Source organism: Schistocerca nitens, chromosome 1 (assembly GCF_023898315.1).
Source record: "Schistocerca nitens isolate TAMUIC-IGC-003100 chromosome 1, iqSchNite1.1, whole genome shotgun sequence".
Taxonomy (NCBI): Eukaryota; Metazoa; Arthropoda; class Insecta; order Orthoptera; family Acrididae; genus Schistocerca; species Schistocerca nitens.
Window position 1 is genome coordinate 1014343536 of NC_064614.1, and position 27738 is coordinate 1014371273.

Here is a 27738-nt window from a genome sequence, read left to right on the forward strand (position 1 = left end):
TAACTTCCATCTCCCCCCCCCCCCCCCCCCCCTTCCCCACACCTTTTCCAGTTTGCTCTAGCTCACTCCATAAATCCTACACCTATGCGTACACCATCTTCTCTGAAACTCCCTCATTCTCTGCTACAATTTACACATCGCCCTCTTACTCTCCTCAACCCACTATTTCACTTCACTTATCCTACCAATTCAAACCCTCACATTAGTCAGGCTGCAGCATTGGGACAATGTATGCCTCTGTGTGTGTGTGTGTGTGTGTGTGTGTGTGTGTGTGTGTTGTCACTTTGTTGGCTCTGAGAAAGGACACTGAGAGCTCAATGACAATTTTAATCTTGTTTGTATGCCTATCAAAGGTCGAGCACCTAAAATAAAAATATTTTCTTTGGTAAAAAGGAAACATTTAACTGAAAATGAATACAAGTATTCATCTACAATGCAAATTATTGTTCAAATGTATTACCTAACCTCACACCTTGCATGTTATTCTCTCACACAGATACCCAATTCCAGTTTACCCAATACAGAAAAGGAAGAGAGACAGGAGGAGAGGGGGGAGCGGGGATAGATAAATAGATACATACATACGTATACATAGAGATGGTTCAAATGGCTCTACGCACTATGGGACTTAATATCTGAGGTCATCAGTCCCCGAGACTTAGAACTACTTAGACCTAACTAACCTAAGGACACCACACACATCCATACCTGAGGCAGGATTCAAACCTGTGACTGTAACAGCAGTGCAGTTCTGGATTGAAGCACCTACAACTGCTCGGCCACAGCGGCTGACATACAGAGAGAGAGAGAGAGAGAGAGAGAGAGAGAGAGAGAGAGGGGAGAGAGCGATCACCTTGGATCATCACCATGTGCAGCCATATGCAGTGCTGTCGTATCGCCACACACGATGTTGGCATCTGCACCCATCTCTAGAAGGATTCTGGTCGTTTGTAAACAGCCTGCTTGAGTAGCCATCATCAGTGCTGTGCGTCCTGACGACGCTCTGCATGGGCAGAATAGAAAATAAATAAGTAACATTTCCTGAAGTATATACAGGTATTAAAATAGTAAACATTCAAATTAAAATCACACAATTGTCTACACTTGTGGATAGTAGATACTGGCCTTCAAATTCAAAATAATGCTGAAATCAATCTGGTGATTGATTTAAAAACTATATTGCTTTACCAAACCTAGATGCAGTGGAAACTGCATATCCTAGCTTTTCTTTCAATGGAGAACTTATGGGAATTTTATTGTACTAAAACATATTATATCATACACACAGACAGTTTGTGCACACACGGTTAAGTACTGCAGATCACTGTGGACAACCATGTAGCTTGTGGAAACGAAGAGCAACACAAACAATAAGTCAATTACATAAAACTTTGTAGAGGGGACATAATGACTGCAATTAGCATGAACCCCAATCAGTACCAACAAATGTAAGGCAGAATCATCTTACACGACAATGCACAATCTGACAGAATTTCGAATCAAGGGCCAAATACTGAATTTCAGCCAAACTATTAATTAACTAATGACTATGGATTCCTCACCTGCCTGCGGAGCTGACCATCCTCACAGGATTGTTTGCTGCGACTCCTAGTTTTGCAGCTTTTGAAGGTGGAACTATGAGCTACACAAATATCACCACTAACACTGTCTGAATTGTCTCCATATTGTTGGACAGGTGAGATATTAGATACCTCCCTCCCAATGACTTCCCCCTACCACATGGTAGCACCTGGGGAGGAACTGGTGACTCAGGAGGCAGGGATGGTGGTCATTCTTCCTGCCAATGGAAGTGTGACAATCGGTGGCACATGCAGGACCTCAGGGATTTGTTCTTTCAGCAGGGATGCAACTTCCATGACTGGTAGCACTGGCTCCACCTCCATAGGCACCTCACAGCACAATGCCTATGGCAGCTTGCATTGGTGGCTCTAGGGTGAGAGTGGATATACATACCCATTCCTTGTCAAGGAATGAGGTGTTGAGCTCTGGTGGTTAGTATATCGAATAGTGGAAAGCATCAGTCCAAACCCAGGTCAGCTGGAAAGCATGAATGGTTGTGGTAGTGGTCTTGGGTAGTTGATTGAGACCTGACAAGGTCGTACTGTACACGTAATATCATTCACTTTCTGTGGACAGAGCTGACTACAATGCTACCCGATGTGCCACTACTTTAAACTTCTTCACACACCCCGAATAACCAGAGACAGCATCAAGTTCACCTTGGTGTATGGCCATATGTAAAGCCCATATGGTAGCATGGGCATGGCTGTGAGGAATGAGCTTGCTGAGGCACGCACAGGACATTGAAAAGTTTACAGTTCTTTTTTTTATCATCTCAGCTGGGCTATGTCTGTACACAGCAATGGAACTGTATGAAGCAAGGAAGTAGATCAGAGCTTTTTTCAAGCATCACTGGTAGAACATCTCATAATGGAAATAGTTTAAAAATTGCAAATTTGATTGTAATTTTTGCACTGTCTTATCTGGTGGGTTGACTTGAGGGTCAAGGAGTGAAATTTATGACTTGTGATCTGTTAACAGGTGGAATTTTGTACAGTATACAAAAACATGGCAAATAGTGGAGTCCTTTCCTATTCAATTATAATTCATTGTGCTAGTGTCAGTGCTTTACGGGTGTATGGAATCATTTGTTACATTCCATCAAGGAACCTATGTGACAGTACAGCTTCAAATACTAATTGTAAAACCTCTGTAGCCATGACTAAACATTGTCCTGCTTTAAATGTACACAGTTAGTAGACTTAAAAAACAAAAGCCACCTGACACGTGGTAAGCCATTACAATTTGAACACCTGTGCTGAAACTGATTGAGGAGGTGTGATATTTATGCAGATTTTGGTATAAATTTGGCATAGTATGATGACTGTTCAATTAATGATGACCCACTTTTTTTTACCCAGATCACATTATTTATTCTCATGAGTTAGAATTTGGTGACAATATCAATAAAAATTTCTTTTACAAGCGCAATTTTTCTACACAATCTCCATCACATTCTATCGACTTACACCAGCATTTCACAGCACATACTCCCTTTTGGTAAATACTCTTGTTCTGTGCTCGTAGTTATATTTTAACTGCATCACCTTCAAAATATGTTCCGCATAGAGAATACTTAAGTGGACTACAGAGATGTGACATCCATGGACGTATTTCCAGGCTATAGGATGGATGAGGCAATGATGTCCAACCCAATTTGGCAATATGTTCCTAGTTTCTTACTTGTGGGCATGCACTGTCGTGTTGGAGTAAAATTTCTTTTATATGCTTCTTGACTTCTTGACTTTCCTAAGTCTTCAACTAAGCCTATGAATTAATGAATGACTCTCTACGCAACATATCCACAAGAATGATGCCATCACTATCCCATAAGACTGTCATTATGACTTTGGCAGCAGAGGAAACTGTCTTGAATTTCATCTTTTCTACTGTGTTTAATGACACTGTACTGACTGCCTTTTACAGTTCAGCTCAAAGTGATGTAGTTTTGTCACCTGTAACAATCTGTGACTGACACACCTCTCTATATGCCTCAAATTGCTCCAACAGTTCAGATCAAATGACTTACCTTTGAATCTTTTTGTGTGTTGTGAGCATTCAAGGATCCCGTCTTTTGCACATCTTTGAGTATCAAAGAGTCTCAACCTTACGAAAAGGATAGTTGCTACTCACCGTATAGTGGGAATGCTGAGACGCAGATAGGAAGAACAAAAAGACTGTTGGAAAGTGAGCGTTTGGCCAAAAAAGCCTGTGTTGAAAATAGACAAATCACACACACACACACACACACACACACACACACAAAGCACCTCACACACACATGACCACAGTCTACAGCAGCTGAAGTCAGACTGTGAGAAGCAACGCATGATGGGAGAGGCAATCGGGTGGAGGTGAGGAGGAGGCTGGGCCGCGGAGGGGGAGGGACAGTTGGGTAGGGGTGGGGATTGATAGTGGAGAATCTGAGTCACAGATAGGCACACCACAGAGACTGCCAGAATATGAACCTTAGGTCAACAAGGCCTTTGTCAAAAATAGACAAAACACACACACACACACACACACACAAAGTCCCTGGCAGCTGAAACCAGACTGCGGGCAGCAGCAAATGCTGGGAGAGGCAACCAGGTGAGGGGAGGAGGGGGGCTGGGGCAGGGAGGGGTGGGATAGCTGGGGAGGGGTGGGGGATTGTAAAGTGCTGCTAGTGAGAGCATGCAGGGATGAGGTGGAGAGAGTGTAGAGCAGCTAGGTACAGTCAGGAGGTTAGACAGAGGGCAGGAGAGAAGTGGGGGTAGCAGAAAAGGAGAGAAGTAAAAAGGTTAGGTGCATCGGTTAAATAGAGGGCTGTGTAGTGCTGGAATGAGAACAGGGAAGGGGCTAGATGAGTAAGGACAATGTCTAACTAAGGTTGAGGCCGAGGGGTGGGGGGTCATCAGTCCCCTAGAACTTAGAACTACTTAAACCTAACTAACCTAAGGGCATCACACACATCCATGTCCGAAGCAGGATTCGAACCTGCAACCTTAGCGGTCGCGCGGCTCCAGACTGTAGCGCCTAGAACCGCTCGGCCACTTTGGCCGGCCACAAAATACACATTTGGTATGATTTGTAACAATAAAATGTGAGAAACTGATACACTAGTGCTCAAATATGCTATACTGTATCCCTACCAGCATAAATATGGATGGAAATATAAATCCCGCCGAACAATTTATTCAGTCAACAGCTGCAAGCATCTGGCACTGATCATGGAATAAAAATTTTGTTTCTGATTAACTGTAAAGCCAAGAAGACAAACAAACAAACAATAGCTTACTGCTTTCATACATCAGGAAGCTACTTTTGACTTATGGTCAATCACAAAATTTCAGTTCTTCACAAATACCTGAAATTTTGTTTGGTTTTTCACATGTGTTATCAATGATATTTTGTGTAGGAGGATAGGTAATATTTTTAAAGCCCTCTTCCCAAAATTTCCTTTACCTTTGACACGATTAAGGCTTCTAGAACATTCATCACGATTTTCTCTAAGGTGATAAACCATTGTAGGGAACTCTTATTCTGTATAAAAGAACTCTAAGACAAGGAAGCCTTTCTATTCAAACTTTAATGTCCATGGGTTTAACAAATTTTTCATATCTGGTTAAAGCCCACTGAAATTTAAAGTTCTCCTTTTTATTTACTGACTGAAATAAAGGAAGATATCAGTGAATATTTAAAACCCAAAACAAAAAAAATCAAGAAACGAAGAAAAACACACAAGACTACACTGAAGGGCATACAAAGAAAAATACTTGAGGTACAAGAGAATGAAGAATTACTGGGCCAACAGGAAACTGAAAGATTTTCTGAAGTGTCCAATGAAGGTTATAAAATGTAAATAATTATATATTCATTCGATATTGCAGTGCTGTGTTATTCTGAATTATGATGCAATGCTCCTTTGGACATGCATGCATGTTCGCAGGAAAAGGCATTACGGCAACTACAGCCATTATGAAATACGTGAAATGTACTCATAGTAGTGAATATAGACAACCATCAGCTGAATAATGGAATGATGGTAAAGAAAATTTCTGCCAGACCAGGACTCGAATCACTGATTTTCCACTTATTGCAAGCAGTCGTCTTACTATTAGGCTATCTGAGCACGATTCACAGCCAGATCCAAACTTCCACAGGTCATCAACCAAGAGTCTAAAATCTGTACCCACACAACCATTAGGTATATTTCTATACAGGGGAGACATTTTACTTGATAGTCGCTTGCCCGATCTGGCACAAATTTCCACTGTCATCGTTCCAGTATACAGCTTATGGGTGTCTATAATGGCAACTGTGAATAGATTTCATGTATTTCATAATGGCTGTAGTAAGTGCAGTGTCTGTTCATCTGAAGAAACAATGCATCATAATTTGGAAAAATATAGGCAATGCAATACTGTATTTATCTGACGACACTGGGCAAGCAACTTTCAAGCAACATGTCTCCCCTGTAAGGGAATACACATACTGGATATACAAGTAACGGTTGTATACACAAGGTTGATGACATACAGAAGTTTGCGTCTGGCCATGAGTTGTGCTCAGATAACCTTTTTGCGAGAAATCCAGTTTCGAATCTCAGTCCAGCACAAATTTTCATTGTTGTCGTTCCACTCACAACTGTGAATACATTTTGTATAAATACAAGCACTGAGTGAATGCTGTAGTTCTTCTAAATGTCTCCCAGTTATGAGCCCCAATCTCATGAGTAAGTATATGTAAAAGGATGGCATGGTTAAAATTGTGAGACACTTTAACTACATGGAGTATCCAAACTGACACTTCAGACTGTCTGGCCATCATTTCCATAGTTAAGAGTATTATTTGGTGTAAATATGCTGAAAATGAAATAGAGAGATAGAAAGTTCATGTGTTCCATTGAAAGTGAGAAGGAATGTTATTCTTGTAGATCTCTCAATTTCTGAACATAACATTTTCACAATCACAGCTGAAATAAATGGCATTTTTTTTTACACCTAATGACTTTATATTATCAGTATGATAAATTAAATTTACTTATGAGCGAACAACATTTTTAATAATTTCAATGAAATTGTTCACAGTTTACTTTTTTAAAAGTAAGTCATACTTTTAACAACATTTACTTTTTTGCAAAATTTAATTATTCTTAACAGACTAGTATCAACAGTGAAAATTATCAAACAGGTATTTTAATCATGTGAACAGTTAAAAGTAGCAAAATTGTGGCTATAATAATAATGAAGTCTTGATGGGGGAGATATTTCTTGGAAAGAATGTATAACGCAAATATTAATTAGGTCTACTACTTGACAAAAAATTATAATGAACAGAGCAATAAGAACATACACATTAATTTTTAATGGCCAGTAAATTAGTATGAAATGCAAGTACAATGATTTTTTAAAAGTAATAACAATAGTAATAATATTCGCCACAATCATCACATTATTCTATGACATCAGTGACTACCTTTCTCTTGATGAACAGATCTAAATTACATGATATCTGGTTCTATCCTTGCCTACTGAAGTCTTAAGTCACCTCATTCTTGCAGCTGAAAATTGTCCCCTGCTTTCTTCATCATGCTGAAGCCCTTTTGACTATGTAGGTACATAAAAAAGCGAACATTAGCAGCTTAGAATACCAAGAAACAAGAATTATTTACTTTCAACCAGAAACAATAAGTGCTATATTCTTAAGAAAAAATGGCTTGGATTCACAGACATCTTTCAGATCAACCATCTCTTGCAACCTCTGATGAAATTCTCTTACATCTTCTCAAAATAGATGAAGTACACACACTGGTACTTCAACAGTACATAGATCATGAAATCTAGTCTGCATATGTTTTTAGGCTTGTACTGCATGAAGTATAGCAAATGGAGTGTAAGTCTGCATTTAAAAGATGATCTCCATCTTTGCAAGAAAATTCTTGAAAATTCTTGAAAATTTGTAAAGTGACTAGGATTGTGCTTACTCAAATCATTGGTGCAATTGTCTAGTTTAAAACTGGATTAAGATATACCTTTAGCCTTTATCTTTTGTTTCTTTGCACAGCTCAGTGTTGACCTTGCTGAATATGTCAAATACATCTGCAAGATAGGTGTCATCCTTTCACTGCATTACCAATGCTTGGGTCAATCAAATGAGAAAAATCAACTGTTGTATTTAAAAGTTAATGTAAACAACACAAACACTTTCCTCTTGATAGCCTATTCCTCTCCTTGGGTAGGATAAGACATTTGAATTCTCTGTCATTTTCTTGACATAACTTTTTTTAACAGCAATAATGAGGTATCACAAGGATTCACTTAATCTCTTACTTGAATTTTTGGCCACAAGTTGCTGCCCATTGGTTACAATGTATTTCCATAACATCAAGTATATGACATTAAATAACCTACAAAACCACGATATCAACCAACCTTGAATGCAGCTCCACTGGTTGCACATATATTTGCTAACAAAATGTTCCTTTCTTTCAAAAAAAATAATCCTCTTTCTTGTATTTAAAATATTGTGGCAAACAATAGTTCCTTCATTACTTAGCCATTCTTTATCACAAATCAAATGTAAGCTAGCAGAAATGCTTCTATAGCTGTTGATCGTCAACTTGCACCACAAATTCTGTGTTCTTCAAAACAGTAAAAAGCTTTTCATTCATATCACAAACTGCCTCACCAATTCCTCTTGAAACTGTGTCATTTCTCGAAGGGAGTAATTTCATCATGCCCGATGTGGCAGGTCCCAGCAGAGTATTGACAATTTTTTTAATAGAGAATAATAACAGTGGTCCCTGACAGTACATCATTTCTTGCATTTTGCTATTAATAGTGACGCTTAATAGAAAGAAAGGAGGTCTTTGTCAGTGTTGAGAGTTGGTTCTCCAAATAACCTACCTACAATGCCGCATTTTCCAAACTCCAATTTTAAAATGAAATGGGCTTAGCCATTTTGTCAGAATGAAGTTTTCCAAGATGGCTACATAATATGGTAAACATAAAGTGTAGGAATGGAAAGTAAAGAGGTGGATGGGAAATCACGACAATTAGCTGCATAGGTTATTGTATAGGCCTAATGCAATAGTGAAAGTTGAAAATTTGTGCTAGACAGAGGCTGTGTCTGCATGTCTGAAGTGGATAAGGCAGCCACTCATGAGAGACAGTAAATCCAGGTTCAAGTCTTAGTCTGGTACAAATTTTCAATTTTCGCCAATGCTCTATGACAATGCTATGTGTGGGTACCTGTCTCAATTTTCCACCCATCCCCTTCCTACATTTCATGTTTACACATATGTACCAGCTGTGGCATCACAAGTGATGTCCGACATAACATCCACCACTCAGATATATACATCATAAGGGACACTTCATAGCTTCATTTGGAAATGTTGTTTCACAAAACAAGGTCCATAATACATATATTGGCAGTATTTCTTATCCTCATACATTTTGAGAAAATATGTTTCCAAAATACACTGGTTATACCACTAGGTGCTTTAGATTTTCACTGTAATCCACTGAATATATGCACAATGGACCACATACACATAGCTGCAACAGGTTCAATGTCGACACTTTGGTGTTGTTGGATGGGATATTTGTGCAAAGTCAGTTCAGAGAATTCCCTTGTCAGAACTTTGACCAAGTCTGCCACTTTTTGTACGTGTACTGATTGTAATTCAAAATACCCTACAAATATTACAGTGGCTTGTGAAAGTAGAATTATCAATTCCTATAAAACTATATAGGAATTGATAATTCTATATCCCCCCCCCCCATGAACCATGGACCTTGTCGTTGGTGGGGAGGCTTGCATGCCTCAGTGATACAGATAGCCGTACTGTAGGTGTAACCACAAGGGAGAGGTATCTGTTGAGAGGCCAGACAAACACGTGGTTCCTGAAGAGGGGCAGCAGCCTTTTCAGCAGTTGCAGGGGAAACAGTCTGCATGTTGACTGATCTGGCCTTGTAACACTAACCAAAACGGCATTGCTGTGCTGGTAATGCAAACGGCTGAAAGCAAGGGGAAACTACAACCGTAATTTTTCCCGAGGGCATGCAGCTTTACTGTATGGTTAAATGATTATGGCGCCCTCTTGGGTAAAATATTCCGGAGGTAAAATAGTCCCCCATTCGGATCCTCGGGTGGGGACTACTCAAGATGACGTTGTTATCAGGAGAAAGAAAACTGGCGCTCTACGGATCGAAGCGTGGAATGTCAGATCCCTTACTCAGGCTGGTAGGTTAGAAAATTTAAAAAGGGAAATGGATAGGTTAGTTAGATATGGTGGAAATTAATGAACCACTGAGTGGTTCTAGGCACTTCAGCCTGGAACCGCGTGACCGCTATGGTCGCAGGTTCGAATCCTGCCTCGAGAATGGATGTGTGTGATGTCCTTTGGTTAGTTAGGTTTACGTAGTTCTAAGTTCTAGGGGACTGATGACCTCAGCTGTTAAGTCCCATAGTGTTCAGAGCCATTTTGACCCAGATGATAAGAGTTTTGTCAGGACTGGCTCTCCCAAGGCTATCAGTAGTTCTAATGGAATGTTGTCTACTCCTGGGGCGTTGTTTCGACTTAGATCTTTCAGTGCTCTGTCAAACTTTTCATGCAGTATCATATCCCCCATTTCATCTTCACCCACATCCTCTTCCATTTCCATAATACTGTTCTCAAGTACATCGCCCTTGTATAGAGCCACTATATACTCCTGAGGCCGGCTACCATCTGGTGAGCAAGATGTATGAGACAGGCGAAATACCCTCAGACTTCAAGAAGAATATAATAATTTCAATCCCAAAGAAAGCAGGTGTTGACAGATGTGAAAATTACCAAACTATCATTTTAATAAGTCTCGGCTGCAAAATACTAACGTGAATTCTTTACAGACGAATGGAAAAACTAGTAGAAGCTGACCTTGGGGAAGATCAATTTGGATTCCGTAGAAATATTGGAACACGTGAGGCAATACTGACCCTACGACATATCTTAGAAGCTAGATTAAGGAAAGGCAAACCTACGTTTCTAGCATATGTAGTCTTAGAGGGCAGGTACAATACAGGGAGCGAAAGGCTATTTACAATTTGTACGGAAACCAGATGGCAGTTATAAGAGTCGACGGACATGAAAGGTAAGCAGTGGTTGGGAAGGGAGTGAGACAGGGTTGTAGCTTATCCCTGATGTTATTCAATCTATATATTGAGCAAGCAGTGAAGGAAACAAAAGAAAAATTCAGAGTAGGTATTAAAATCCATGGAGAAGAAATAAAAACTATGAGGTTCGCCGATGACATTGTAATTCTGTCAGAGACAGCAAAGGACTTGGAAGAGCAGTTGAACGGAATGGACAGTGTTTTGAAAGGAGGTTATAAGATGAACATCAACAAAAGCAAAATGAGGATAATGGAATGTAGTCGAATTAAGTCGGGTGACGCCAAGGGAATTAGATTAGGAAATGAGACACTTAAAGTAGTAAAGGAGTTTTGCTACTTGGGAAGCAAAATAACTGATGATGGTCGAAGTAGAGAGGATATAAAATGTAGACTGGCAATAGAATTGGGGAGAAGAGGAGTTTGTGGCACGGCTTGGCAAGAAGAAGGGATCGGTTGGTTGGACATGCTCTAAGGCATCAAGGGTTCACCAATTTGGTATTGGAGGGCAGCGCGGAGGGTAAGAATCGTAGAGGGAGACCAAGAGATGAATACACTAGGCAGATTCAGAGGGATGTAGGTTGCAGTAGGTACTGGGAGATGAAGAGTCTTGCACAGGATAGAGTAGCGTGGAGAGGTGCATCGAACCAGTCTCAGGACTGAGGACCACAACAACAACAACAACATAAAACTATATTTAAAAGAATTTTCATACAAAAAGAAATTACAGACATTGGGTGTGAGACTTATAGTAAATAAATGGAGGAAGTTGAAAATTTGTGCCAGAGAAGAATTCAGTCCCATGTTTCCTACTTATTAGGCAGTTGTGCTGACGACTGCACACCTAGACACAGTAGTCATTGCTGCTGCATGGCCTACCCCACCACACCTCCTGACAGATCCAAATTCTCAATTTATCCACATACTACCTCCTGAGCCTTGGCCAGTACCCTCATTACTCACAGCATTTCGTTGGTTCCAGTAATATCTTGAACCAGGTGTGTGTGGTAACTAATAATCATTATACTATTTGTATAATGATACTGGATTAGCTTGTCACATTTTTCATATCGAACACCAAAGCAAACAACTGCCTCTACCCTCCTCCCCCCCACTCTCCCCTCTTATTCCTTTCACCTTTTCGTTACAACATCTCCCTACGGCCCCTTTTCATTTCACTGACCCTGTAAGAAATGGAAACATCCTCAAGGCAGCAACAATACACCGCTGAGAGTGATTCCTCTAAAGAGTAGCCAAAACATAATCATAAATGTCTTAAAAGGAGACTAAAACTGTGTAAATCACCTCGTATAAACCATACGGGGTGGAATCCAAAATTTTCGGGACTGACACTGGCATCTGGAAAGTATGATAGTAGATCTTTGCACCGCAAGGTGGCAATAGCTGCATATCTGATGAGTCAGTGTGCAGAGGGGCATTCAGCTGGGAGGACATGTTGCATGTCCACATTGATTTCCGTAATACTTTGTGTTTGGTGTGTGGTGATTTTACAATGGATCCGCGAACAGAACAGTGTGTGTGTATCAAGTTGAGTGCGAATCTCGGGAAAAGTGCTACGGAGACCCTTGCAATGATTCAACAAGTGTTTGGGGGACAGAGCATGAGCCATACGTGTGTGTTTGAGTGACATGCTCAGTTCAGGGCTGGCCGTGGAGACATCGAAGATGATGCTCACACTGAAAGGCCCATTAGCCGTACACCAACAGACATTGTTGCCAAACTTCAACAATTGGTTTGTGCAGATCAATGTCGAACCATTCAAGATGTTGCGGATGAAGTGCGTATTGGTTATGGGACATGTCAACAATTGTTGACTGAAGAATTGGGCATGCACCGCGTCATTGCAGAATTTGTGCCAAGGATCTTGACTGCCGATCAGAAGGCACAACATGTTGAAGTGTGCACATACCTTCATCTGACCGCATTTGATGATCCAACCTTCTTGTCACGGGTTATCACCAGTGACAAGTGCTGGATTTACAGTCAGACAAAGCAACAATCATCCCAGTGGAAGAGCCCAGGCTCCCCAAGACCCAAAAACGTGAGACAGGTCAAGAGCATGATCATCATTTTCTTTGATACCAAGGGAACTGTGTACAAAGAATTTGTCCCACCCAACCAGACAGTGAATTCTGCGTACTACTGTGATGTTTTGTGACAGCTCCGTGAAAACGTGTAGTGACGGTGGCCGAAACTTTGGCATCAAGGGAACTGGCTGCTGCATCATGACAATGCACCCTGTCACACGTCCTTGTTCACCAGGACCTTTTTGGCAAAAAGCAACATGATGGTTGTACCCCACCCACCGTACTCGCCAGTTTTGGCACCCTGCAACTTCGTGCTATTCCCAAACTGAAACTCAAGTTGAAAGGCCGTCAAGTTCGACACTCTAGAGAGGATTCAAGAAGCATCGCTGGCAGTGATAAACACCCTCAAACTTCCAGAAAACATCTGACCAGTGGGAGAAGTGCTGGAACTGGTGTGTACATGCAGATAGAAACTACTTCAAGGGTGATGGTGACCACTAGTCCAAAGGTAAGGTTTCCAACAGATGGCAGCATCAGTCCCAAAAATTTTGGATAGCACCTTGCACAATCAAACAGAAGTCCCAAACCAAAATTATCCAACATTTTCATGTTTCATAAAACCACACTTCTCGTTTGAGACCACTATGTACATTTATGTATCTTTCTCTGACAAATAAAAAATTAAGTACTATGTACATGTCATTTTTGTTCTTTACTAATGACACACAAAACTAATTATAATCTGGCAACTCAAAGCTACAAGTTATTTAATTTTCATCATCACACCTTCAATTACTTATCAGCTCATATCATTGTTGCATACAACCAATGACTTACCTCTCATTTACAATGTGTAGTTCAGGCTTATCCAATTTTTCAATGATCTCATTAAAGCCAATGTAGGCAGCACGCATGAGAGGTGTGAGTCCATCTGAATTTTTTACTTTCAGGTCCGCTTCATATCTCAGCAACAAATTCACCATTTCTACAGACCTCTGTAAATGAATCCATATTGTTGTATTATTAGCCATGTATCAACTTGCACTTTAAACAAGTGTTGATAGGTTGTCCATTGAAACTTCCTGGCAGATCAAAACTGTGTGCTGGACCGGCACACAGTTTTGATCTGCCAGGAATTTTCATATCTGCACTCACTCTGCTGCAGAGTGAGAAAATTTCATCCAGGTTGTCCATTGTTTTTATCATAAATCACTGTAGCAATATGTGGAACTCCAAAGCAGTGCAGCTCATCCCTAAGTAAGATCTTATTAATGACTGATGCACAAAGAGGAAATAGGGCAAATGTATTTCTCAGATATTGTTGGGACTTCCTATTTTTATGTGTATATGGGGTGACATACTCTGAGATGATGGGTGTCTTCAGTGCAGTATGATAGTCATAGCAATTTAGAAAAGCACCTTGAGAAGAATACTTGCTCAGGCACAGCAACAGAGTTTCTTGGGAGTGCAACACACCACCTCGGAAGACGGTCAACAATCCCAGTGTGCATTTGCAAGAATATCAAGAAGAGACTAGTTTGGTCAGATGGTCTGTAAACATTCATGCTGTAATCTTGTCAAGGGTTGTAATTCCCATCTGAATAATTAATGTACGAGTAACTACAAATTAGCTTTGTTGGCAGTTGCTTACTTAAAGACAAGTATGTGAGCACATATTAAATATAGTGTATGTCAGTCAATGTTATTCTTTTATTCAGGGAACAAAACAAAGTAAGTTTAAATGGTCCAATGCTACAAAAAAATATATACAGTCAAATAAGTGCCTGACCAAGTAACATCACATTTGTGCCTCTATAGTGCGAGATACAAATAACAGAGGGATTGGAAGGGAAAAAAATGTAAATACAAATGAAGAAATTAATGAAAAATTATTTGCTGTAAGAATTCATGTACCTGACAGAAGAAGATGAAACTATTACAAGTAGCAATTGTTTACTCTTTTGAAACAAGTGAGAACTTGGACTGGTTGAAAGACATGAAAAAGAAGATTAAATATTGGTTATAAAAGAATAATTTTGCAAGAGTGGGAAAAGATATTTAAAGGGGATAACCACTATAAATACACAACTTTCTTGAAATTATTTGGTTGCCTAGGGTAACAGTATTGGGGTCAAAGGGTCAAAACAAATAATGGAAAACATCTAAACCCACTACACTTAGTTATAACTGCTGCTAAGAGCATTTGTAGTGTTGTTTACATACTTTTTTTGGAGCTCAGGAAGCAGAAAAAGATTGTTTTAAACAAAGAAGATTTTTTCAAGTATACCCAAGCTGTGCAAAGGGTTGATTGCTGACAACCAAGCTGTGGCCAACGGATGCACAGCTATGTCTTGGTTTGTGACATGATAGTGCCCTCATACTGTGCATATCCACCATGGGCAATGGCAGTGAGATGCAGCCATGCCAAATATTGCAACTTGTGATGTCTGACCCAGCAGCTCCAGGTTGTCGATTTAAAAGGTAAGTGACACAAAGCTGGGTGTCAGTGGAAATTTGTTTGTGTGACATTTTCTTGTTTTATGCCAATCTTAACCCAAAAAATTGAAAACCTGTTTGAAAAGTATGCAGCAAAGCTTAATCAAGAAGTAAAAACTTATCTAAGACAAAGAAACTCATAAAATGTATTGTAAAATAGAAGAAACTATCTTAGGCACTGAGAACCATAAAGGTCTAAAGCACACTGCCATCAGGTAGATACTGAAGTGAATATCACAGAAATAGGTGAGAGAGCTTTTAATGAATGTTCTTACTTGCCATGTGGATCTACTACAAAGATGAACTTGACCCACCAGAAAATCAACAAATGTCGTGAGCATGTATACATGCCATAATTTCAAAATCAACAATAGTGTGCTTTGGGCACTTATGATTCTCAGTGCCTCAGTTCTAAGTCACAAAACATGAAGAACATATTGTGAAGTCAAGGCACAAAAAGACATGAGATTAACACTAGAATTAGAGAGCTAACAGAAGCAGTAGTAGCTATGAAAAGGAAATTATATTCTGAAATCAACAAACAATGTGATTTAGTTCATTATCAGCAACCACTGATCATTTAAAAAATCAAACTATCATAGATAAAACAGCTTCAAACATCTGATTACTTTGCAAATTAGTTAATACGCTAAATATTTGACTTAAAGCATGTAAGTGAGAAAAAGTTTGACAGGTTCTGGGAAGAACTGCTGAATAAGCACACAGTTAGCGAAATATCACACCTAGAGTGTTTAGAAGAGTTTCAATGGGAACAGGATATGGATGTAGCTAAGCAATTTCCAAAATTTAACCCTTTCCAATCCAATTTTTCTTCTCACTGCAATGTCCCTACCTCTCCCTTGATTCCTATGTTACAAGACTCAACGCCTACCTCTTACTTACGAGGGTTGGAATTTATATAGTGGCAACTATTTATTCACACCCGATACAAAAGAGTTACATGTTTTTACCTGTTACTGTCCTTCAAAGTAGTCACCAGCATTGTGCAGAACACATTGCCAGTGATGTGGAAGGTATAGTATACCGTTAGCAGAGCCTGTTCTGTTGATGGTACAAATGGAGCAGTCTACAGCCTGGCAAATCTCTGGAACAGTTCTAAAGCAAATGCCATGAAGTGGTTCCTTCATCTTTGGAATCAAATCAAAGTCACAAGGACTTAAGTTCATGGAGTATGATGGATGGTACAGAACTTTCCATTTCCATTGACCAAACAGACCAGCCTCAGCTTGCGCTGTATGCACCTGTGCATTGTCATGCAAAATGTTGGGTGGGTTGCACAGAAAGTGTCGCCACTTCTTTCGCAAAGCTGATCATGGGTGTTGCTCCAAAAATGAACAGTAATACGACTTAAGTCCTTGTGACTTTGATTTGATTCTGAAGATGAAAGAACCACTTCGTGGCATTCACTTCAGAACTGTTCCAGAGATTCGACAGGCAGTACTCCGCTCCATTCGCACCATCAACAGAACAGGCTCTGCTAACGGTATACTATGCCTTCCACATCACTGGCAACAGGTTCTACACAATGTTGGAGACTACTTTGAAGGACAGTAACAGGTGCAAAATGTAACTCTTTTGTATCGGTTGTGAATAAATAGTTGCCACTATTTAAGTTCCAACCCTTGTGTTTTACCCAGATAAGACTGTGAGGAATTACAGGTCATTATGTTACTGTTAAAAAAAATTGCAATATGAGGTCACTTGACAATCTCTACATATGGTGTTTTTGTTTAGGGCTGCTTATAATTCTTTTTCTGTAAGGTACTTCTTAAAACATTCTCCCGGTTGAATTCCAGACCTCCTTGCATTTTTCACAGAAGTCAACACTACTCTTCTTATTCCTTTCTTCATGTATTTGCTGCAAACCAAGATTTTCTTCACTGCACCTTGCACCTTCCCACTTAGTCTCTCCTTGGCATCAGACAATTATGGTCTACCTCTCTTCCTTGAATTTGTATTTCTCACTTGGCTGACTAGTTGTCTGATTAGATTTCCTCTATAAGAATGATGAGTCTGCAGTTGTTCTCCATGTCCATTTTTATCTCCTGAGTAATGAATATAGCTGTTCACTACAGCACCTTCAATCAGCCAAAAGAATAATTTTTCCACCACTTGTATGATCACCTTATGAAACTATTGCAACCACAGGACTGTTCAGCCCTGTCCACTCCTCCCATAAACTTCATGTATTTCAAGACAATAGTGGATTTCAGGAACTGTACAGGCTCTTTTTTCCTACAACCAGTGATCAATAGGATTTGATGACCAAAGAATGTACTCACCATAGTCACTAACCTCTTGTCATGGAATGAAAGACACATAATTTTCATTTCACTTTGATAAGCAAGCAACTCATATTCAGGAAGTTTTGTCTTCTTCAAATTGGAAGTAAAATCCTTCTTGGAAGGTGTAACTGTATATGTTAGACAAAATTCCATTTTTTGCATTTCCTGAGCAAGTTGAGGGCTTGTGTAGAGCCTGTCGGTGAAGATGTGATAGTCAGAACCACCTACACAAGCAAGCGATTCCCATGCTAAATAAGCTACTATTCAGATTGAAAGAGGTAAATTAGGATGAATTAGACTTTCTGTAGTTGTCTTTCAGTAATATAGAATGTCAGGAAAAAGTAACCATTTTCTGAATCACATAGACAGAAAACTAGTAAACCTGTCTTCGCAGGATTCTTTAGATTGCAGCAATTGAGTTGAATCCTTCCTTTGAATCCTACTGTGCTCTCATTTATAGCCACATTTCTTTTGGTATGTAAAGTTCTTTGCATTTACTGTTAATAAAAACACTAACGTTCTTCACCTTTCTCCCTCTTGTATGTTGACAGTGCTGAGGCACACCTGGTGAAACTAAATGCAGCACCAAAAATGCTTGGGGGGGGGGGGAGGAGGAGGGAGGAGAGAAGAAGAAGATGAAGAAGGAGAAGGAGGAGGAGAAATGGAGATGAGAAAAATATCTTTGAAAAACAGAGTTTGTTCTAGCCAGTCTTTTGTAAAATAGTCTACTAACTCTGCCTTCAAATTCAAGCCCACGTACAATATTACAGCATGAAAAGCCTTCAGTTCTTTTGATGAAACCTCTATCAATGAGTGCCACACTGAGTGTTTTGTATGTGGAGTGACTCTGTGTATCTTTTCTTTGGCACAGATATTTTGCGTAACAGAAAAAGGAAAATTGATGAGATCACCGGTGCCATCGCAATAAACTTTCCATGTATTTGCTAAAAGTTGTCTCTCTTCATCACTTTTCACTCTATCAGTAGACTCTGATTCACTAGAATATATCACTGAATACAGCAGAAGTTTCTGTCCAGTCACTTTCCTTCATCCTCACTGTCTTTGAGAAACCATCTGGCAACACAATCATCACTTACACATTTTTTGCTGACCATTATCTTACTAGAAAAGTGTGAATGCAACACATACTAAGTGCTGCATGTACCAAGCGAATTTCAACAATGGAGTGGATGGAAAGAACAATAATGGAAATGTTTTGGAAACTGTCCAACATCGGAGCTGTAGAGAAAATCATAATGTCAGATGCAGTCAAGGGGATCAAGAAGGGTTGAAACTGGATACGACATTCACTCAATGTATAACTTTTGTGAAATCCTTAGCAAGATGATAGGCTGATTCTAAGAAGGTAGATTTTATTCTATTATTTAGGAGGAGAGGCCTCTGAACGGAGAATCACACACACTGATGAGTTTAAATTGTGTGATAATTTTGTGGAGAAGTTTAAAAAATAATACTGGTCACCAAGTGTGCATGAAAAGATATCTCTTTAATTATTACACCCATATCATTACAACCATAGCTGGGAAAGTTGTAAAAATATATATAGAACAGCATCTGACCTGATCAAAATATTTAGATGATCCAATGCAGAAGAATCTATTTGTTAAAGTATTATTTCAGAATTTGCCCTATCCAGTATCATAGGAAAGAGACTTGGTGTTGAGTTTGGACTGTGGTCAACAAATTATTGACTTTTATTGAAGGACTGGATATTAAATAGTGAGTGACGGATATTCACAGGTGGAAAGTTCCAGGAGAAATAAAAACAGGGATGGTAGGTATCAACATAAACTCCACAGGCCAGAAGAGAGTGTCTACTGTCAAGTACGACACCAACCCACCAATAGAAGCAATAACTAAAAAAGATAGTGGTGTAAGGTAATTAATTTTGGAAAAAATCTTCTGGTAGCATATAAACAGGATGACTGACAGAATCCCACATAACCGGAATGGAAGACATTGAACATTCTGGGGGAGATGTTACACCTCAGGGTTTGACAGAGGAACTACATGTCTTAATATTTAGTAAATAATAACACTCTCACAACTGATATTCACAAGAGCGTGTTCACTAGCAGAAGAGGGTGAGGAATCGGGGGAAAAGTTGATATTCATTTTGATTCAGGTACTGGTACATCACTGATATCACAGAAATTGCTCACAGTGGTAAGATATAAGTTTTGATAATAAGGTCTTTTCATGTGCAATTCTGCTAGTAACAGGATTATATACTGGACATAAACTAGAAATAAAGGAAAATCTATAAAAAGGAAAGAAGATTGTCTTTTGTTGCTTAAAATTACTCTTTCTCCCAAAATATACTGCTGATACAGAGTTTCATCTTTTTATGTTTAGTTTGGTTGTTAAATAGTACCATGCATTTGGATTTAACAAAGAAAATTCTCTTCAGCTTTTCACTGGAAACAACAAGGATTTACTTGGTTAGCCTCTGTTCATGAAATCTCAGATCAACATTCAGCATCACAAATTTTATATCACATATGAACAACAAAAGGTTGTGACTGTAAAGAAGGAAGCAAATGTCTGGGTCTGAGCCCCACTCCAAAACAGTTCTAATCAGCCACTTTCAAAATTCTGTACACTTTACTGCAGAGTGAAAGATTCATACTTCAGGGAAAAAACTGGCTGTGATTCACACGGGAACATTCCCAAGTATCAATAAACGATCCTGATAAACTTTGGCAGATGTGCAGAAGGGGCAAAATAGTGCAATACATATTTTTTCATTTGTACCCAATTTCATTTTTAGAGGTAAAACATACCCCAAAAGGTATTTTGGTATTTTAGGTTTGGAAGGAATATCTGCGAAACAATGATATACAAAAAATGTTTTCATATAAAAGTTGACGTGTAATTCATGTTCTTGAAAGCTATACAATCAATGTTTGTAATAATTTGAAATTTCACAAAATTACCTACCACCATTACTTAATTCTGAAAAATAAAAACTTTTGTTACAACGTAAATTAAAGTAGCTTTCAAGCTGCATACATCTCTTTGTGATAATGCTGGGTCCTGAAGTAATGAAAATATTATGAAAAGGCTACACTGATATTCACCGTATACTGGAGATGTTGAGTCACAGACAGGCACAATATAAAAAGACTCCTACACAAATACTTTTGGCCAAAAGGTGTTCTTCTGAATCAGACAACATACACACACGCACATTCCAGCAAATGCAAATCCTACACATATGACCACTGTCTTTGGCTCCTCTGGTCTGGCCTCAACAGCCAGAGAACGTGGTCATGTGTGTATGAATCGCATTTGCATGACTGTTTGTGTGTATGCTGCCTAATTCAGAAGAAGGTCTTTTGGCCGAAAGCAGTCTTTTTGTTGTGCCTATCTGCAAATCAATATCTCTATTATATGAGGAGTCCAGGGGAAAAACCTGGTAAGTCCAAAATTCCAAAATTTCTGTTTTTTCATAATTTAATAGACCAGCCAATGTAGTTTTAGCTGGTTTTACAGAACTGGTCAAAAACCTGATGAAACAAGAGATATTCTGATATCTTGTAAACATGTGCAGGTGTAAAACATTATTAGTCCATGCAAAACGGGGGAATATCCTGACAAGTCCAGAGAAAGCAACGATAAAATTTTATCACTTAATGATTCCCAGCCCATGCTGGTCTGTTTTCACTAATGTTATCATAGTTGCCACAGTCATTGTTGTGTATAAGTTGACCATTGTTGTTAGCTTTGTGGAGTTTGTGAAGGAAGTTAGATCTAGCACTGTATTCTGTCAGTGTAAAATGAATAAAGAAGACAGTGACTTATCTACTTGCCAATAAAACTATAGAATGTCATCAAAGAAGCTGGGAAAGAAAAGGAAGTAGTATGGTTGCATTACAGATGCCTCCAAATGTTTAAGATTGCAGTCACATGAAACAGGAGAACCATGTAAGTGCAAAAACAATTGTCTTGATATTGTCAGTGATGAAAATTAAAGGAATATTATCAATAACATGAACCACTTTCAAAATCATGATGAAATAAACCTCTATTTAAGTGGTTTAATCACAGTGGTCCCTGTACAGCGCAGGCATCCTAGAAGAGAAGAGCAGGAAGCAAAGTTTCGTGATGCATCATATAAATTCAGTGTTTGTATTACCATTAATGGAAGTTTCCAAGAAGTACATGTGTGCAACCAAGCATTTATATCGTTACATGGAATAAAGAAGGGCAAGGTAGACCATTTACTGAAGAAACTTAAATCTGGATACCAACCTCTACGAGACGGTCAAGGGAAACACAGATCCTGCCCACAGGCTTTGAAGGATGAAACATGTGCAACAATAAGAGGGCACATTAATTCATTTAAAGGTCACAACAGCCACTACAGTTTGACAAAGACAGAAAAAATTTACCTGCCAGAGTCTTTGAATATTAAAAAAATGTTCCACATACTCAAGGAGAAGTTTCAGGATCAGAACGTGTCGTATGAAACAAACTGCACTATATTCAATTCAGATTTCAATATATGTTATGGATATCCACGATCTGATACTTGTGGCTCCTGCGATGAGTATCTAGCCAAGAAGAAAAATTTGGGGAAGGAATTGTCTTTAACATCATCTGTTGAAAATAAAGTAAGGCTTCATTCTGAACTTCGATCCAATCAAATAGCCATGAATTGCATCTCAGAAAACAAAAAGTATTCTCTGACAGGGAAAAAAAGCCAAAGATGGAAAGTCAAAAAAATTCATCAAAGTTTCCAATTACGATGGACTATAGCAAAAACCTTCCTTGTTCAAATATAAAGACATATGAAGTTTATTATAAATGACAGCTTTCTGTATCTATAATCAATGTCCATGTTTTGGCAACAGGGGAAAGCTATTTTTACATGTATCCAGAGAGCACAGGCCGAAAAAGAGCAGACGAAGTTACATCGTTCCTTCATCATTTTGTGCACAATTTTTCTAAATCCAGAACTCAGACATCTGGTGATCTTCTGTGACTCCTGCAGAGGGCAAAACAGGAATGCCACTGTGTTCAGATTCCTTCACCATCTGGTCCATACAGAAAAACGATTGAGCTATGTAAAGATGACATTCCCCATAAGAGGTCCTTCGTACCTCGAAGTTGATAGACCAAACTCAAGAATGTCAAATTCCAAAGGACTGGTGTCAGGTTTTTCAGAATTCACACACACACTCTTCGCCTTTTGTCATCATTGATGTTGAGGAGCAACCAGAGATAATCAAATGCTGGACAGAGTATCTGGATAATACAACATACAAGAAGAAACTCCCTTTCCAGTCCAGGCCAATAAGAGAATTGGAAGTCACACGACACCATGCAGCACTGGTTCGGTATAGAGGAAGCTACAATGGAGCAGATGAGCAAGCTTCATTACTTCTTCGTGGAAAGAAAGGACAAGATTCCAGCCTGAAAGAAGGCGAGTTCAGCCTACCCTCTGCTAAATCTGAAGGTATAGTAATTCTTTTACAGCAATATGATTTGAAGGTTTCATTAAAAAAAAAAATATTTTTTTTAGTATTAGGCATATAGCTATTTAAATTAAGGGATTCTGGTTTTTTGCAGGTGATCTTAAAATATATGCTGAGAAATACAGAGATTTAAGGACTTGAAAAGATTTTGCCGTAGTGAAGTGCAAGTGTATTTTGATTGTCTTTTGCATTAATCCACCATCGAAAAAGCACAGGACCTTTTATAGAAGATTATTAAATGATTATATGACGTAATTTGTTGTAACATGAATTTGAAATCTTGTAGTTACCTGCATATATGTTATGGACTTGCCATATTTTTCCTCTGTGCGACCTACCTTTGTAATAAAAATGCATCATATTATTGTAAATCCTATTCAGGTGTGTGTAATTTCAGCAGTACCCTTTCTCTGAAAGATATATTAAAGTCTAAAACATAAATGAAGATTATAACTTGAAAAACTAAAATTTTGTGAGTCTTGAAACTTTAAATTTCGTCTCCTGGGGGGGGGGGGGGGGGGGGGGGGGAAAGGATAGTGACTTGTCAGGTTTTTTCCCCTGGACTCTTCATATGGTGAGTAGCAATCTATCTTTTTCATAATATTGCCATTATTCCACACTGGATCTTCCATTGTTGGATCCTGATATACCACTGTTGGAAAATAGGCTGAACACAATGAGCTGTCAGAGTATTTTTAACATTCCTAATTAAAATATTCATTACTATTCTAATTTTCCTACTTATATTTGTTTTATGTTTTAAACTGTTATTTTATTTTTTACATTCATGGTTTGTTTTTTTAAGTTTACCATTTCACAGGCATGCATTTTGTTAATTGAAAATAACAGACAACTCACTATTATGATAGAAAAAATTATGTTAACGATAATTTGTAAAGAAATGCTTAAAACATAACTTTTTTCTACAGCATGCACATAAAATAAACAACATTTTTTCAAGTAGTATACAAGACAGAGAGGACAAAATAAAAAGAAATACACCTGGATTTCAAACTGTCATGGGTGATCCCTTAAATATACTGATCTGCATCAGGTGTACTTCAGTACACTGGTAAGCTTTGACGAAGAGAACTGATTATGAACTAATGACTGCAGCTTGATTGTATTGTTTCTCAAGTGGACACTACCATCATAATCATTCAACAGAACTAGGTCTGAAAATAATCTCATTAAGTTCTTCCAACACTGAAAGCTGTACACGTTCCAAAGCTGTACTTGTAGCATCGGGCCCTTTTGGATTACCAGATGTTTTTTATCCACACTGGCCATCCACCTTTTCATGGTTTTTGAGTTTGGGCTGAGAATTCGAGAACTTCTTTTTGAAGCCCAAAATGTCCTTGTGACCACATCAATATCTGGTAAACAAACATCCGACCAGGTCAAAAGATGTTCTCAGAGAGAGTGAAATATCTGTATTATTGTTAGAGTCTTGTGGGAGTCAATGTGAAAGAATCATTCAGAGAATTGCACCTGAGGACAAGGAACTTATTCAGCTGGTGATCTGAAAGGGCTTGACAGCACAGATACAGCCATGGAATATAAACAGCTTTTGATGTTGTAAGAACCTTGTGTGAAGACTTTCAGATCTCATTCTGCTGAATGATTATGATGTCAATCTCCACTTGAGAAACAATATAATCAAGCTGTAGTCATTAGTACATTGCCAATTCTCTCTGTCAAGGATTACCTGTGAACTGAAATATGGCTGATACAAATCAGGATATTTAGATGATCACTCACGACAGTTTGAAATCCTACTGAATTTTGTTTTACATTATCTTCAACACCATGTACATTAGGTGAATATATTTTGTTCCTTTTCTGTGTGTGGTGTAAAAAACGTTATTTTTTAAGCTTTTCTTTACAGGTCATTATTATTGTGATTATTTTCTATCACAATAATGAGTTAGTTATTATTTTCAATTAACAAAATACATATAAGTGGAAAAAGACCATGAATGTAAAACATAAAATAACAGTTTAAAACAAATACAAGCAAAATAAATAATTAGAATAATAATGAATGTTTACATATTTTAGTTAGGTATATTGGAAATATTCTGACAGCACATCGCATACAGCCTATTTTCCAAAAATGTTATTTCAGGATCCAGCTTTATTATGTAGGGATGTATGTGGCTTAAAATCTTCTTTAATTTATCTTGTAACACAAGTTTTTATTTTTCAGCATTAATTAATGGTGGTGGGATACTTTGTAAAATTTCAGATTATTTGCTGGCCTCGGTAGCCAGAGGCAGTGGTCATGTATGTGAGCTGTATTTGTGTGTGTGTGTATATTGTCTATTTCAGTAAAAGACCATCTGGCTAACAGCTTACATGTTTAGTAGTCTTTTTGTTGTGCCTGTCTGCATCTCAGCTTCTCCACTATACTGTGTGTAGCACTGTGTCCTTTTCATAATACTGAGATTATTACAAAAGTTTATTACACAGTTTTCAAGAACATTAATTACATACCATCATTTCAAAGATATTCCCTCTAAATCTAAAATGTCAAATTACTTTTCGGGGCATGTTTTACCCCTTAAAACTGAAACTATGCAAAAAAAAGTACTGCACTATTTTCTCTCTCTACACACCCACCAAATTTCAACAAAATCATTTATTGACACTTGGAAATGTTTCCTTGTAAGTCATTCTTCAACAAACAATTCTCCAAGAGAAGCTAGTCAAGCAAAGTATACAAAACGCAGCACTGTAGGCTCATTAAGATTGTCTGTCATGTCATTAAAGTACAACATGAACAGCAAGAGTCCAAGTACATTTCCCTGAGGTGCACTTCAAGTTACTTCCACTTAAGTCACTGATTCTCCACAAAGACAGCATACTAACTTTCAGTAACAAGTGTTGGCTTGGTACTAAGTGATACGCTTTTTGGAGATCACGGAATATTGATGTGCTTGACTGCCTCAACCTATGGCTTCCAGAATTACTTGGGTCAACCATCATTAAATTACAACACTTAGCAACAAATGACAACACTTGCCTGAAGATGACCTACAAAGATACGTCTATAACTATAAAATAAGTGAAAAAAAAGAAACATTTGTGCATGGCAGCTGTCAAGCAAATTAGATAAATTTTCAACACCAGGAAGGAAGTTTAGAGTTTAACGACTTGATGACACAGTGAAAACTAAATACAGATACTATCTCATTTGAACAAATACGGCAATTTAGGTATCATCTTGGTGTTGTTTTGAAGTGATTTAGGGATACAACATGAAATCTTTTCAAAAGTCTGGACAAGGGCTCGAATCTTGTTTCTTTTGAATATAACTTTAGTGACACAGCTACAGGGTGAAAGGTGGTGAGAGTGGGAAGAGTGGTGAGAGTGGGAAGGGGGGATAAACTGTGCAGGGGGCAAGATTGTTGAGAGTAAATGGGCCAGAGAAAGGCATAGGTGTGAGAATGTGGGGAAGGGAGGATCTTTGTGAGGCAATGGAGTGACAATGGTGTGGAGAGCCTGGAAAGGGAGGTTCTGGATGGAAACAAAATGATTAAGCGTCTAGAATTGGATAATTGTAAAGAAATAAAGAGAACTCATCTGAAAATATTTGTGATTAAGAGCATTAAATTAAACACAGAAGCAGACTGTGTTGGTGAATGTTTGAGCACATACAGCCTCTTTGTTTGCAACTGATTATTAAATCCTGTTTTATTTCATTTCATTAAAACCAAAAAGTAATATTTTGATAATGTAGGTAGCAAAACATACCTTGTTGATGGCTTCATGAATAGGCCGATTGCCATCAGCATCTGCAGCATTGATGTCTGCTCCATACTCTAAAAGCAGCTGGGCACATTCTAATGAATCAAGTTCACATGCTGGAAAAATACAACATAATTATAACATTAGAACTTATTAAATGCATTCAATAATAATGCTACCATATTCTACTGGATAACTGTAACAATCATTTCCATGTTAAGTAATAGCAAAAATATATAGTTTACAAGTTTTCCCTGATAAATCCTCTACCTCTACCCCCCCCCTCTCTCTCTCTCTCTCTCTCTCTCTCTCTCTCTCACTCTCCCTCTCCCCCCCCCCCCCATCCCTATCTATCTATCTGACCCCCAACAAACAAAACGTATTCTGCCCACCATACAGAAAAATGTATTATTTCAGTTTTAAACAATGAATATGAGACAGATGGATTGCTGCTCACCATATAGAGGAGGTGCTGAGTCACAGACAGGCACCACAAAAATACTGCTATATACTGATCAGCCAGAACATTATGAACATTGACCCACTATTTATATAAACCCATGACAGCAGTGTCACCTGACACAGAACGTCTGCTAGTTAGGCACACGCATGGTACATCTAGTATCAGTGAACGTGCTGTCCATGTGTTGGCATGGATCTACCTGAGTTTGACCGAAGACAGATTATGATGGCCCAGAGGCTCGGCATGAGCATTCTGGAAACTGCACGACTTGTCGGGTGTTTGAGGAGTGCTGTGGTGAGCATCTTCAACATGTGGCGAAATCAAAGTGAAACCATGTCCAGAAATCTTGGGATTGGGCAGCCATCCCTAATTACAGATGTTGGACATTGTAAGCTGGGCATACGGGTAAAACAGGACAGGCAACGAACTGTGGCAGAACTAACATCAGACTTAATG

General features: G+C 38.6%; 1 protein-coding gene across 5 annotated transcripts in view; it reads right to left on the reverse strand.

Annotated features, from left to right (window-relative positions):
- The window catches only part of LOC126196030 (ankyrin repeat and SOCS box protein 3-like), a 293727-nt gene that overhangs the window by 177104 nt on the left and 88885 nt on the right, over positions 1 to 27738 (reverse strand). For all 5 annotated transcript variants that reach the window (XM_049934536.1, XM_049934535.1, XM_049934538.1 and 2 more), the window contains 3 exons: positions 26826 to 26935; positions 13604 to 13761; positions 854 to 1003 (listed from right to left, as the gene is read on the reverse strand). In XM_049934536.1, coding sequence (XP_049790493.1) covers positions 854 to 1003; positions 13604 to 13761; positions 26826 to 26935 — 418 coding nt within the window. The remainder of the gene's footprint in view (positions 1 to 853; positions 1004 to 13603; positions 13762 to 26825; positions 26936 to 27738) is intronic.